The sequence below is a fragment of the Oncorhynchus kisutch genome, unplaced genomic scaffold, assembly GCF_002021735.2.
Source record: "Oncorhynchus kisutch isolate 150728-3 unplaced genomic scaffold, Okis_V2 scaffold1229, whole genome shotgun sequence".
Taxonomy (NCBI): domain Eukaryota; kingdom Metazoa; phylum Chordata; class Actinopteri; order Salmoniformes; family Salmonidae; genus Oncorhynchus; species Oncorhynchus kisutch.
In genome coordinates, this window is record NW_022263174.1 from 61,073 (window position 1) to 75,862 (window position 14,790).

The window sequence follows — 14,790 nt, forward strand, 5'->3', positions numbered from 1 at the left end:
GTTCAAGCCCCCTAGAACATAATTGATTTTAAATTATTCTAGGTGCAAGTGGTTATAATTTATTGCATGTCCTAGTTTTGCAGTTTTGCAACCTCAGAATTATAGCTAATGGATGGCAGCGAGTTACGTTTTTGTGCATGGCGATGAATAAGGATGCTTGATAAACCATAAATTAAACGCAAAAACGTGCACTTACAAATATTTTCGTTTGGCAGAACTTTGACAAGCTATGATCTGTTTTCTAATGACATTGACAGTTCATATAAACATTAGACTTAGGCCTAATTGTGACATCATGTGTGTATGACATCTTTGAAGAATGCCCTGGCTTGAGCCAATCGGTATCGAGTATTCAACAATGCTTTGGCATAATTCACTTCAGTTGTCTGCCGATGGTTCACTGATGTTTTTTCAAAGGAGGTATTAGTATTTCCTCTAAACAGCCTACAACAATAAGCTACACATCATGTCAGATGACAGCAAGGTATGGTTCATTTAGCCTATTTTGAGTTTAGAGGAGAAATTACTAACAATATAGTAGGTCACTACCAAAGCAATAGGTCTCACTGGTTTGATCCATGGACTGAAATCTGACCACTATTGCCGTTTTGTTTAAAATAGGAGCGAATAAGTTGTTTCACAAAGTCACAACCTAGGACTGATATTGACCTCTCATTTATCCACCAGAGCGTGAAATGGGAGGATCCCCCGGATGACCAAAATAAGGTTGTGGAGAATATGAAGGATGAAACAGAGACACATGAGACCAACAAGAACAGGACAGGAGGCAAGGTAAGACATATGCTGTCCTTTACACATGTTCTGCCTACTTAGACATCACTAAATCCTAGCCTTAAAGCATTAGGAGGAGACGCTACACTGACCTTAGATCTGCTATGAGACCTATAATCTGTTGTCATGTAGGCTAAACGTAAGTCCAGTGGCCGTGCCAAGAAGACTTCCGCGGAGGAGGACAGCAGCATTGGTGCAGGTCCGAGATTACTTCATGTTGGGTGCAGGTTGTGTTCAAATTCATCAGCACTGATCTGAGAAGATAGTATCTATATAGGTGAAAGCAATATAGTGGAGGCCCGCAGAGAAATGTGCTTTTACCTGTCCAGTGGAATCAAATCACTAAAGGTGAAGGAAATTAGGGATCAAGTTCAGATTCAACTTTAGATTTCTCTTTGCGGTTTCCCAGAGTCTTCTCAGACACCCGGGTGTGGTTTCCGGGAAAGGGGATCTATCATTGAGCAGCTGGAGAAGGAGGCTCAGAGGACTCTTATGCCTTCTCTCAAGATTGAGACATGCTGTGCCCCAATCCTCCTCTCCTTCCTGAGGAGTCTAACTGATGAGCAAGTCCCATGTCTTTTTCCAACCTCACATAAAACAACTCTGAATTTATAGTCATAGTGCACCTTCTAACCACAAATGGGATTTTAGACACTACACCTAACATCACTGTAACCACACCCCTAACTCTTCCTGTAAATCAAGAACAAAATGTCACATGTACTTGCTAATAGCTTAATTAAATACACTTTTATTTTCCCTAACATGGCTATCTAGTGACTCCACTAACTCAATACCAGTGTGCAGGTAAAATATGTTTCCTTTCTTTTCTTTTCTCTAGCCAATGGAGAGTGATTCAGCATGGCATGAAAAATAACGTAAGTCTCTCCACATAAGGTTCTGGTCAAAAGTTGTGCGCTATATAGGGAATGGTGTCATGGAATTGCTTGATTGACAAAAACATTACTCTGTTTGTTGGCCATAGCTCACATTCGAGCAGCTCTCCATGCTGTGTCTGAAGATTGTTAAAGTCGTGACCCAGACAGCCCTCCGCATTCTCCTACCAGCGCTAGCTCGTATCATGGGGGTGAACCTGAGGAGTGGGGCAACCTCCCCAGAATCCCAGTGCTCTCTGACAGGGTCTGAGGATTCCTTAGGCAGTCTGGATGAGAGAGAGAAAAGGCTGCTGACCAGTGAGATGAACTACTGGACTAAGGAGAGGAGGAGGAATGGCAGTGCAGGGTGCCGCCATAAATCCACTCGCAGAACCTCATCACCATGCTGTTCGCCTAAGAGGTATGTTCACAGCAATATTTCAACTTAATAATTGCAAGACCTGACCCATACTTATCATAAATTATTAACTTGGAATTCACACCTTGTAGTTTTAAGTTCTGGTCAGAAATGTTGCCACTGAGTGGGTGGGTCCAGGTGAAAGTCATTTTTAACTGGGTAAGCCATTAAGTCATCTATGAATAAATAGATCAGGTACATGCCTTTCAGAATTAATCATATTCTGATGTCGTACAAACATAAAAATCAGGCAAAAAAATCATGTCAGTTGGCTTTAGGCTTCTAGAACTACGGTGGTATGAGAAGTAAACCATCAGTGCTCTAATTTGGTTATCAGGCTCACTAATGAACCAGATTAGATACCAGTTGGTCACATTTGCATGGCATAAGTGGTGATTGTGTGTTTATCTTCAAGGTCCCAGACCTCATTGCAGAGCTTGCCTGCAACTAGAGAGGCTCCCCTCATGGAGGAGCCTCTAAAGGCTCTTTTTGGGGTAACGGAAGAGAGCCTCCTGATATCCCTGGTTGAGGGTCACTCCAACCCCACCTCCTCCAGCTCCTCCGATTTGAGCTGTGCTATCGTGAGAGAGGTAGTACACCAGCTTAACTCTGGCCTCTCAGTGGCCATTCAGGCCAGCTCGGGGAATTGCCCCCCTATGGACAGTCAGGACATAGCAGCAGGCAAGGAAGTCATTCGGGTAGTCTCGGTGCAGATCCTGGCCGAGCTACAGAGCCAAACGTCTGAGCCAGAGTGGGTAGGGTTTATCGAGCCCCTCATGGACCCTGTGACCGATGATGTGCTGGATGCCATTGTCGGCACAATGGACAAAATGGCACAGGACTTCAACATCCTATTGGATCTGGCCAAGAAGATGACAATCTTGGGGTCTAAATTTCTGACCAATCTTCAATGTGACCTTGATGTTGAGTGTCCATCTGGGAAAGAAGGGACCACTCACTTTCTCAAAGAGACTGGATCCTCTACCAGTGTGGTGGCCAGAAAGATTCAGACCCTCTCTAGCCCCGACTTTCAGTCTAAAGCCCTGAAGGCGGTGAGCACCATCCTTACAAGGAAAGTCAGCAGCTCTTCTGGCATGGCTCCTTCCTCTAGGCCTTCTAGTGCTGCTCCTAGCCTTACTGAAGCTCCCCTGAATACCAGCTGCATAGCCCTGACACCTGTAACCTCCACTGCCACAGTGATTGTTAAGGCATTTGTGGGAGGCATGGAGACGATAGCATCATTTGAAGGCACATGTGAAGCAGTTGATTGGCCAGTTCCTGTAAATGACCACAAAACAGGATCTTCACAGATGATAACCTTCTCTCTAGCCCGCACACTCTACGGCCGTATACGAGCAAAGCTGAGGGACCTTTTAACTCTATCCGCTCGAGAAGAAGTTGTGGCTAAGGATGCTTCTCTTCAGGAGTCTTCAGACACCCTGGAAAAGGCAACTGTTTCAACTGTTGAGGTCCAGTTACCCAGCACCGAACTTAGTAGAGTTCCCAGTGAGAGCCAACCAATACCAGCTCTCTGTCTCTCCAATCTGGATACCAGTACTCAAGAAGTTCTTAGCAGTGTTTTTTCCATCTACAAGTCAGAGTTATCAAAAGTGGAGAGTAAATCCTTGGCCGTTGTCAGTTCATCTGATGAGTCCCTAGAGGCTTGTTGGTTTGTTGATAGTGTCCTATCAAAGCTCGATGACTATACTATTTCCCAGTCACCCTCACCCAATGAAGACTTGAGCGTGAGTACTCAATATTCTCAACTGAGCTCAGAAGAGAGTGTCAGAATCACAGAGTCCTCTACTAGTCTGATTCAGAGCATTAAGAAGCTCTCTAGCAATGACTTCCAGACTCAGGCAGAAGAGGCAGTGAGTAAAGTGCTGATGAGATCCAGTCATTCCTTTATCACACAGATCAGCCATACTGGTCTTCAGAAAAGTCTGCAGGCTGGCTTATCATCTAGCTCACCATCAGAGATCCATGTCCTTTCAGAATCCATGTCCTCCATGTCCTCTGAGAATACAGCCTCTGGATTAGTGGAAACCTTTGTCAAAGGAATGGCGACTATTTTCCAGAAAAATGAGTCCACTGACACTGTGCTACTGGAAAGAAGTGGGAGAGTTTCGCAGTGCTCCCACGGGGCTCCCAACTGGATGATACTGAATTGAGTGTTAAAATATCAGAGGAGAAGCTTTGGTCAACAGCTAAGACCATCTGCGTCAGTATGAAGAACACACTTAAGGATTTCTTCACAGGGCTGAAGCCACCCGGATCCGAAAGGACAGAAAATGCTTCTTCCAAAGAGACCCTTGGGGAAATCCTGGTTGCTATCCAGAGTGAAATCTCAAACTTAGGGCGAATGAAGGATTCCAGGGAGCTCCTTCAGATCAATGATATGGTAGGAACCATGCTGAAGGAGGTTGAGAAAAGTGAGGATGACAGTGAACACGTCTGCCAAGACATCCCTAGAACCTGTTCATCTTTGTCCACTTCTTTAAATGGTCGTAGTTCCTTGTCCAGCTCTTCAAAGAGTCCTAGGTCAGAGTGTGAGTTAGAGATCAACCTCCCTGGCACTCCCATCCCTGACGAAGTGCCTTTTGATCTGACCTGCCCCATCGTCAGGAGCTCCTGCATCGACACCAGGGTCTCTAAAATGCCAGAGATTTCTTCAAGTGACCTAAAGACAAAGATGATGGCACACACAGATGAACCCCTGCATCGTAACAGTCCAATGACTGACAGCAGTCGACCACCGAGTGCTAAAGCCTCTTTTCGATCCTCCACTCCGTCTTTCACCAGCAAGGGAACCTCTTTGGTACCAAAGGGAGATGGGATTGACATTGAAGAGAAGGAGGAGTGTATCCCCAGCAGCTCTGGCCATCTGAGGGAGCTCTTAATCATCCCGGACATCAGCAGTGCCTCTGCATTCCCACTGCAGTACTTGATGGACTCCAGCAAAGATGATGTCATCTGTTTGGTCGCCATACTGGTGATAAGGTTGCTATCGGAGATCAGACCCTCAACCCTAGATGGACCCTCCCAACAGGCAGCAGACGTGACAGCAACATCTCAGCAACTCATCAGACAAGTCCTGTCTGAGTTCTGTGCTGCATCTAGATTCTCCAGGACACAGGCATATTCCCAGAACCTGAACATCCAAAGGGTGTTCAGAGGTGTACATAAAAACCTCATGGAGGAGTTTGGCTCTTATAACACCCTGCAAGCAGCTATTTCCTCCCAGGACCCTGCATTTGACAGAGTCCTGGTAAAGTCCTTGACCCAGCAGCTGGTACAGGGATGCAAGGAGGCGTCAAGACCAGCTTCTGCTGCAACAAACCCATCAGACCAGGCTGAGACAGAGAGGGGGGCTGAGCAGAAAGCAAGAAGGAGCTTCCTTTGCTTTTCAATGACCAAACTCAGGATCAACTTCAAGGTATAGCAGGGAGTTAGCATTTGTTTTTGGTTCCAGTTAGGTGCTGATGTTATTGATGTTATTGATATGATAAGACAAATACATGAGATAAATATGTTTTATTAATCACTAAATTGTTGCCTTGGATTCAGAAGTGTTCCATTTATTTATTTATTCTCTGTACCATTTTCTTTACCTTTCTTCTGTTAGCGTTCCAAGAGAGGAAACAAAAAGGACTGCCATTCAGTCCAGGAACAGACTGAGATTCCCTCTACTGATGGACATTGCATAGGTAAGGACTTTAGAGCTCTGCTATAGCTTGTAGTTTTGTTTAGGTGTGTGTTAGAAACATAGGTATGCCTACCAAACTCATAGCACTTTTATTTTTCAACATTACTATACTGCATCTCTCTCTCTCTCTCTCTCTCTTATCCCATCCATTTCTCTTGTGTTTCTAGCTCCAGTTGGAGAGGTTTCTCCCTCCATATCTCAGCCTGTCAAAAAACGATCCTTGATTGTCAGGGTCTTTTCAGCAATGATGAAGCCATTCAGGCGCTTCAACAAGAAGAACCTGTAACCTGTTACGCTGCATGAGGAACTACTTTTGTAACAGCAAGACTTTTGACAAGAGGAATTTCTGCATGTCTACCCTTTCAAAGTATATTTGATCAAATAAATGGCAATGATTTTACAAGAATTTCAAGTGTTTTGGAAGATTAGTAAAACTGAAGCAGCTTTTCTCAGAGAAATGCACTAGTTCCCCCTTGGTTATACATTTATTGTGCAGTTTTTGAGTTGGCAGGACTTGGGGCAGCAGGTAGCCTTGTGGTTAGAGCGTTGGGCCAGTAACTGAAAGGTTGCTAGGTCAGATCCCTGAGCTAACAATGTAAAAATATGACGTTCTGCTCCTGAACAAGGTAGTTAACCCACTGTTCCTAAGCTGTCATTGTAAATAAGAATTTGTTCTGAACTGACTTGTCTAGGAAAATAAATAAAATAACCACAGCTTGACTCTAATACAATAGTTGCTGCATAGACTGTCAGATAACCAGATGTTGTCTATTAATTTAGTTTGATTGGTAAGAGCTTATTAGCAGCAAGGGGAAAACACATAGAGGAGAATTAGCTATCTGCAGCTAGATGTTTTCTATATGTTGAAAATATAAGGTCCAAAAGTTGACAGTGTATGTCAGAGCAAAAACCAAGCCATGAGGTCGAAGGAATTGTCCATAGAGCTCAGAGACATGATTGTGTCAAGACACAGATCTGGGCAAGGGTACCAAAACATTTCTGCAATATTGAAGGTCCCCAAGGACACAGTGGCCTCCATCATTCTTAAACGGAAGAAGTTTGGAACCACCAAGACTCTTCCTAGAGCTGGCCGCCAGGCCAAACTGAGCAATCGGGGGACAAGGGCAGTGCAGTGGAGCAGCAGTGCAGTGGAGTAGCTTCAACAGCCATAGGCCCAGGGATTGCACATCACATTCCATGATGCAATGCAGAATACGGCTTCACACAGAACAATCACCAAACCCATCAGATAACACTTAGCACAGCACAGCCAAACATCATGTATCACATGAAGAGGCATGTGTGTTCTCCAGACGTGATACCTTGTCATGGACCTGCTGTTTCGATCTTCGCTCTCTCTCTCCCCCACCTCTCTCTTTCTCTCTCTCTCTCTCTCTCCCTCTCTCTCTCTCTCTCTCCCTCTCTCTCTCTCTCTCTCTCTCTCTCTACCACACCTGCTGTCTCGACCTCTGACTGTTCGGCTATGAAAAGCCAACTGATAATTACTCCGGAGGTGCTGACCTGTTGCACCCTCTATAACCACGTTATTTTGTTGACTGCTGGTCATCTATGAAGAATGTTTGAACTACAGTACTTGAAGAACTATCTGGCCTTAATGGCCATGTACACTTTATAATCTCCACCTGCACAGCCAGAAGAGGACTAGCCACCCCTCAGAGCCTGGTTCCTATCTAGGTTTCTTCCTAGGTTCCTGTTTTTCTAGAGAGTTTTTCCTAGCCACCGTGCTTCTAAATCTGTATTGCATGCTATTTAAGGATTTAAGCTGGGTGTCGGAATAAGCATTTTGTGACATCTGCTGGTGTAAAAAGGGCTTTATAAATAAATTGTACTGATTGATTGATGATTGATTGTATGAAATGGAGTAGCATATATCCATCATGTAAAATGAACATTGAGCACTGTCTCCATGGAGTATAGCACTGCAGCCTTAGGCAATGTATATTTACGTGGTGCATAACATTATCTCATATCACATGCATGGCAAGACATGATTGATGTAATTAGATGCTCTGGAGAGATCCCACCCTCCTTCCCCAACACATGTAGAATGCTTAGAAACCACCAGAAACCTGTGAAATAGATCAACAGATGATGTTTTATCTCCTCTCAAGGTCTGTTGGTTTACATTATCTCAGAATCAGGAACTGTCATATCCCATGTGATATGTCAAAACAAGTTGATGCATGTGTTATCATGTTGCATTGGGTTTGTATTTGTATTTATTGTGGATCCCCTTTAGCTGCAGCAGCTACTCTTCATGGGGTCCAGTAAAATGTAGGCAGTTATACAATTATAAAAACATTCCTAAACATTCACAACAGATTTCACAAAATCCATGTTCCTGTTTGATTTCGGGGTAGGCTGTCAACAGCATGTACTGTGACACTATGATATGTATTCTGATCAAGTCAACAATACTTCTAGGCATATCTGACGTCATGTATTTGATATCTTTATGTGAAGGTTAATGTCCATATTGACATCAGTTCATTGTGTTTGAGGACGGTTCACTGACGGGGTTTCGAGGGATACGATTAGATTAGACGAGTTTAACAGTTACAGAAGAGCTCAGTAGCCTATCAGAAACAGCTGCAGTATCAGAGGCGCAGAGCCTTAATTAACGGGCTACACATAATGGCTGACGACAGCCAGGTAAGGTTAATTTTAGCCTACGTTTAACGAGCTTTACAGTTGTCTAATTCCATCTTGTTCTAATGGCAAGTCTGCCTTAAGTGCAGACAGACAGAAACGATGGTTGATATTAGAAAATAAGTATGATTGGAAAGGTTTAGGCAAGTAATTCCAATTGGGAATTGTTGTGGGATGTTAGCATAACATATTGTGGCGTGTAGCATTCGTGCCATGGAGATTGGCAGGCCGGCAGGTTGCTACATGATCCTATTATCAGTAGTTATATAGATCAAGAATCTGGCTGACTTTTTCACCTGAACTGCTCATTGGCTGTCCATAATGAGCCCAGCGAGCAGGATGTGTAGCTGGGCTCTGCAATAATTAGCTCCCAGAGCAATTACAAATACCTTTCGTTATTTTAAAAGTGTCATTACAACTAGCAACATGACAGGCAGTCACCTCTAAGCAGGACTCAGTAGAAACGCTATGTGTTGGATTTGTCCATGTCTCGCTAGAAACAACCTAGCTACCAGAACAGATAGAATTTATCTTTTTAAGGTTACTAGATTGATACAATCTTCTCTCTCTGGATGAAGAACCATACATCTCGGCTTGGTTTCATTGCATTATTATTTGGGGAACGTTGACATGCCATTTGTGTTGACGGATGGATGAAAAACGATATTATGTTATACATAGGTTAGCAGCAATGCATGAAGAACTCAGGTGCTCCATAGAAGAACCATGCCATGTCAGTGCTGTCCATGACTCGAAACATTTTGCACCAGCACGGACCCCTGACAAGAAATGTCTGCATGTCGGACCCTCCAAAGTGCTAATTGTTCAAATAGAATATAATGATTTTAAATTATTCTAGGTGCAAATGGTAAAATGATTGCATGTTCTAGATTATGCACTTTGCCCAGAATTATAGCATTTATGGTGCAGTTTTTTGTGTGGCAGAACTTCAGCTTGATAACCATAAATTAAACGCAGTACATGAAACTTGCTAGGCAGATCTTTGGTAAAATGAAATGACTTCTGCTTGACAAGTAGTTAACCAACACTGTTTGGCCTAATTGTGACATCATGTGTTATGACATTTTGAAGAATGCCCTGTCTTGAGCCAATCGTATCGAGTATTCCACAATGCTTGGCATAATTCAATATTGCTGCATGACTGTCAGATGACCAGATGTTGCTATTCAATTGAGTTTATTGGTAAGAGCTTATTAGCAGCAGCCTACAACAATAAGCTACACATCATGTCAGATGACAGCAAGATGTTTTTCTATTGTTTTCTATATTTGAAAATATAGAGGTCCAAAAGTTGACAGTGATGTCAGAGCAAAAACCAAGCCATGAGGTCGAAGGAATTGTCCATAGAGCTCAGAGACATGATTGTGTCAAGACACAGATCTGGGGAAGGGTACCAAAACATTTCTGCAATATTGAAGGTCCCCAAGGACACAGTGGCCTCCATCATTCTTAAACGGAAGAAGTTTGGAACCCCAAGACTCTTCCTAGAGCTGGCCGCCAGGCCAAACTGAGCAATCGGGGGACAAGGGCAGTGCAGTGGAGGCAGCAGCAGTGCAGTGGAGTAGCTTCAACAGCCATAGGCCCAGGATTTCACATCACATTCCATGATGTAATGCAGAATACGGCTTCACACAGAACAATCACCAAACCCATAAGATAACACTTAGCACAGCACAGCCAAACATCTATGAAGAATGTTGAACTACAGTACTTGAAGAACGATCTGGCCTTAATGGCCATGTACACTTTATAATCTCCACCTGCACAGCCAGAAGAGGACTAGCCACCCCTCAGAGCCTGGTTCCTATCTAGGTTTCTTCCTAGGTTCCTGTTTTTCTAGAGAGTTTTTCCTAGCCACCGTGCTTCTAAATCTGCATTGCATGCTATTTAAGGTTTTAAGCTGGGTGTCGGAATAAGCATTTTGTGACATCTGCTGGTGTAAAAGGGCTTTATAAATAAATTGTACTGATTGATTGATGATTGATTGTATGAAATGGAGTAGCATATATCCATCATGTAAAATGAACATTGAGCACTGTCTCCATGGAGTATGCACTGCAGCCTTAGGCAATGTAATTTTACATGGTGCATAACATTATCTCATATCACATGCATGGCAAGACATGATTGATGTAATTAGATGCTCTGGAGAGATCCCACCCTCCTCCCCGACACAGTAGAATGCTTAGAAACCACCAGAAACCTGTGAAATAGATCAACAGATGATGTTTTATCTCCTCTCAAGGTCTGTTGGTTTACAGTATCTCAGAATTAGGAACTGTCATATCCCATGTGATATGTCAAAACAAGTTGATGCATGTGTTATCATGTTGCATTGGGTTTGTATGTATTTATTGTGGATCCCCTTTAGCTGCAGCAGCTACTCTTCATGGGGTCCAGTAAAATGTAGGCAGTTATACAATTATAAAAACATTCCTAACATTCACAACAGATTTCACAAAATCCATGTTCCTGTTGATTTCGGGGTAGGCTGTCAACAGCATGTACTGTGACACTATGATATGTATTCTGATCAAGTCAACATACTTCTAGGCATATCTGACGTCATGTATTTGATATCTTTATGTGAAGGTTAATGTCCATATTGACATCAGTTCATTGTGTTTGGAGACGGTTCACTGACGGGTTTCGAGGGATACGATTAGATTAGACGAGTTTAACAGTTACAGAAGAGCTCAGTAGCCTATCAGAACAGCTGCAGTATCAGAGGCGCAGAGCCTTAATTAACGGGCTACACATAATGGCTGACGACAGCCAGGTAAGGTTAATTTTAGCCTACGTTTTACGAGCTTTACAGTTGTCCTAATTCCATCTTGTTCTAATGGCAAGTCTGCCTTAAGTGCAGAACGATGGTTGATATTAGAAAAAAAAGTATGATTGGAAGTTTAGGCAAGTAATTCCAATTGGGGGAATTGTTGTGGGATGTTAGCATAACATATTGTGCGTGTGGCATTCGTGCCATGGAGGATTGGGCAGGCCGGCAGGTTGCTACAGGATCCTAGTATCATGTATGTTATAGAGATCAGATCTGGCTGACTTTTTCACCTGAACTGCTCATTGGCTGTCCATAATGAGCTCAGCGAGCAGGATGTGTAGCTGGGCTCTGCAATAATTAGCTCCCAGAGCAATTACAAATACCTTTCGTTATTTTAAAAGCGTCATTACAACTAGCAACTGACAGGCAGTCACCTCTAAGCAGGACTCAGTAGAAACGCTATGTGTTGGATTTGTCCATGTCTCGCTAAATTAACCTAGCTACCAGAACAGATGTGGAGAATTTATACTACAGTTTTAAGGGATCTCTCTGAAGGTTTTAGATGATACAATGGTGCTTCGTCCTCTGGATGAAGAACCATCATCTCGGCTTGGTTTCATTGCATTATTATTTGGGGAACGTTGACATGCCATTTGTGTTGACGGATGGATGAAAATAATATAATTATAGTATCGTTATACATAGGTTAGCAGACAAATCCGCATGAGATACCCATAGAACTGAGCCCTGCTCCATTTCAGCACCATGCCGTGGTCTCAGGTGCTGTCCAGACTCGAAACATTTCAGCACCATGGCACGGTCCCTTGACGCCAAGAAACGTGTCAGCACTATGCAGCGGACAGCTCCATATGTGATGAAATAGTTCAAGCCCCCTAGAACATAATTGATTTTAAATTATTCTAGGTGCAAGTGGTTATAATTTATTGCATGTCCTAGTTTTGCAGTTTTGCAACCTCAGAATTATAGCTAATGGATGGCAGCGAGTTACGTTTTTGTGCATGGCGATGAATAAGGATGCTTGGTAAACCATAAATTAAACGCAAAAAACGTGCACTTACAAAATTTTCGTTTGGCAGAACTTTTGACAAGCTATGATCTGTTTTCTAATGACATTGACAGTTCATATAGACATTAGACTTAGGCCTAATTGTGACATCATGTGTGTATGACATCTTTAAAGAATGCCCTGGCTTGAGCCAATCGGTATCGAGTATTCAACAATGCTTTGGCATAATTCACTTCAGTTGTCTGCCGATGGTTCACTGATGTTTTTTCAAATGAGGTATTAGTATTTCCTCTAAACAGCCTACAACAATAAGCTACACATCATGTCAGATGACAGCAAGGTATGGTTCATTTAGCCTATTTTGAGTTTAGAGGAGAAATTACTAACAATATAGTAGGTCACTACCAAAGCAATAGGTCTACCTGTCCAGTGCAATCAAATCACTAAAGGCGAAGGAAATTAGGGATCAAGTTCAGATTCAACTTTAGATTTCTCTTTGCGGTTTCCCAGAGTCTTCTCAGACACCCGGGTGTGGTTTCGGGAAAGGGGGGATCTATCATTGAGCAGCTGGAGAACGAGGCTCAGAGGACTCTATGCCTTCTCTCAAGATTGAGACAGCTGTGCCCCAATCCTCCTCTCCTTCTGAGGAGTCTAACTGATGAGCAAGTCCCATGTCTTTTTCCAACCTCACATAAAACAACTCTGAATGTTATGTCATAGTGCACCTTCTAACCACAAATGGGATTTTAGACACTACACCTAACATCACTGTAACCACACCCCTAACTCTTCCTGTAAATCAAGAACAAAATGTCACATGTACTTGCTAATAGCTTAATTAAATACACCTTTTATTTTCCCTAACATGGCTATCTAGTGACTCCACTAACTCAATACCAGTGTGCAGGTAAAAATGTTTCCTTTCTTTTCTTTTCTCTAGCCAATGGAGAGTGATTCAGCATGGCATGAAAAATAACGTAAGTCTCTCCACATAAGGTTCTGGTCAAAAGTTGTGCGCTATATGGAATGGTGTCATGGAATTTGCTTGATTGACAAAAAACATTACTCTGTTTGTTTGGCCATAGCTCACATTCGAGCAGCTCTCCATGCTGTGTCTGAAGATTGTTAAAGTCGTGACCCAGACAGCCCTCCGCATTCTCCTACCAGCGCTAGCTCGTATCATGGGGGTGAACCTGAGGAGTGGGGCAACCTCCCCAGAATCCCAGTGCCTCTGACAGGGTCTGAGGATTCCTTAGGCAGTCTGGATGAGAGAGAGAAAAGGCTGCTGACCAGTGAGATGAACTACTGGACTAAGGAGGAGGAGGAATGGCATGCAAGGTGCCGCCATAAATCCACTCGGAGAACCTCATCACCATGCTGTTGCTGTCGCCTAAGAGGTATTTCACAGCAATATTTCAACTTAATAATTGCAAGACCTGACCCATACTTATCATAAATTATTAACTTGGAATTCCACCTTGTAGTTTTAAGTTCTCTGGTCAGAAATGTTGCGACTGAGTGGGTGGGTCCAGGTGGAATCATTTTTAACTGGTAGGCCATTAAGTCATCTATGAATAAATAGATCAGGTACATGCCTTTCAGAAATTAATCATATTCTGATGTCATACAAACATAAAAATCAGGCAAAAAATCGTGTCAGTTGGCTTAGAGGCTTCTAGAACTACGGTGGTATGAGAAGTAAACCGCAGTGCTCTAATTTGGTTACAGGCTCACTAGTGACCCAGATTAGATACCAGTTGGTCACATTTGCATGGCATAAGTGGTGATTGTGTGTTTATCTTCAAGGTCCCAGACCTCATTGCAGAGCTTGCCTGCAACTAGAGAGGCTCCCCTCATGGAGGAGCTCTAAAGGCTCTTTTGGGGTAACGGAAGAGAGCCCTCCTGATATCCCTGGTTGAGGGTCACTCCCAACCCCCACCTCCTCCAGCTCCTCCGATTTAGCTGTGCTATCGTGGGAGAGGTAGTACACCAGCTTAACTCTTGGCCTCTAATGTTTCATTACAACAGTTTACCTAATGTAATAGGTACGGTTTCTCCACAGAAAGTTGAAAAGCATCTTGGTCTATCTCTTTGCTTATTTAACTGTCAAGATATAAAGATGGAGTGCCATATGTTAGTCTAGAGATACCTTCAGCCTTGGTTATTAGGACTCTACCTCTTTTTAAAATTAAGTCCCTCTGTAGCCATTGATATAGCTTCTTCTGGGGTTTTAATAAGAGGGTTACAATTTAGTAAGCTCTAGACTCCTGATCCTTTTAATGGTTATGCCTAAATATGTAAGTTCTCTTCTTTTTACTGGAATACCATAATATGTATGGATATAAGACATACAACAATATTTTTGACAGCCATGAGTTCACATGTAATTAATGTTAAGATATAGACAGATGCTTTGGAAAAGGATTGTATCACATTGATTGATATGGGAATTTGTATTTCAGAAAAAGTGTAGTATGTCAGCCACCTGGCTTATAATAATTTCTT

The 14,790-nt window shown here is 42.9% G+C and overlaps 2 protein-coding genes across 2 annotated transcripts; both read left to right on the top strand.

Moving 5' to 3' along the window:
* Positions 1–408: 408 nt before the first annotated feature.
* Positions 409–4,256, top strand: LOC116365363 (uncharacterized). The gene is made up of 4 exons (XM_031818014.1): positions 409–1,355; positions 1,634–1,670; positions 1,778–2,088; positions 2,501–4,256. Exons 1-4 carry the CDS (start codon positions 1,285–1,287, stop codon positions 4,254–4,256), a joined length of 2,175 nt encoding a protein of 724 aa, XP_031673874.1. The 5' UTR covers positions 409–1,284.
* On the top strand, positions 4,233–6,319 carry LOC116365367 (uncharacterized). Its single transcript, XM_031818019.1, has 3 exons — positions 4,233–5,521; positions 5,711–5,792; positions 5,959–6,319. Exons 1-3 carry the CDS (start codon positions 4,313–4,315, stop codon positions 6,075–6,077), a joined length of 1,410 nt encoding a protein of 469 aa, XP_031673879.1. The 5' UTR covers positions 4,233–4,312; the 3' UTR covers positions 6,078–6,319.
* Positions 6,320–14,790: the final 8,471 nt, after the last annotated feature.

Excerpts from the sequence above, each read along its gene's own strand:
- LOC116365363 (XM_031818014.1), top strand. The coding sequence starts at position 1,285 with ATGCCTTCTCTCAAGATTGAGACATGCTGTGCCCCAATCCTCCTCTCC. Across the intron at positions 1,356-1,633 it reads CTGAGGAGTCTAACTGATGA|CCAATGGAGAGTGATTCAGC; the intron begins GCAAGTCCCATG and ends TCTTTTCTCTAG. Across the intron at positions 2,089-2,500 it reads CCATGCTGTTCGCCTAAGAG|GTCCCAGACCTCATTGCAGA; the intron begins GTATGTTCACAG and ends TTTATCTTCAAG.
- LOC116365367 (XM_031818019.1), top strand. The coding sequence starts at position 4,313 with ATGAAGAACACACTTAAGGATTTCTTCACAGGGCTGAAGCCACCCGGA. Across the intron at positions 5,522-5,710 it reads AACTCAGGATCAACTTCAAG|CGTTCCAAGAGAGGAAACAA; the intron begins GTATAGCAGGGA and ends TTCTTCTGTTAG. Across the intron at positions 5,793-5,958 it reads TACTGATGGACATTGCATAG|CTCCAGTTGGAGAGGTTTCT; the intron begins GTAAGGACTTTA and ends TTGTGTTTCTAG.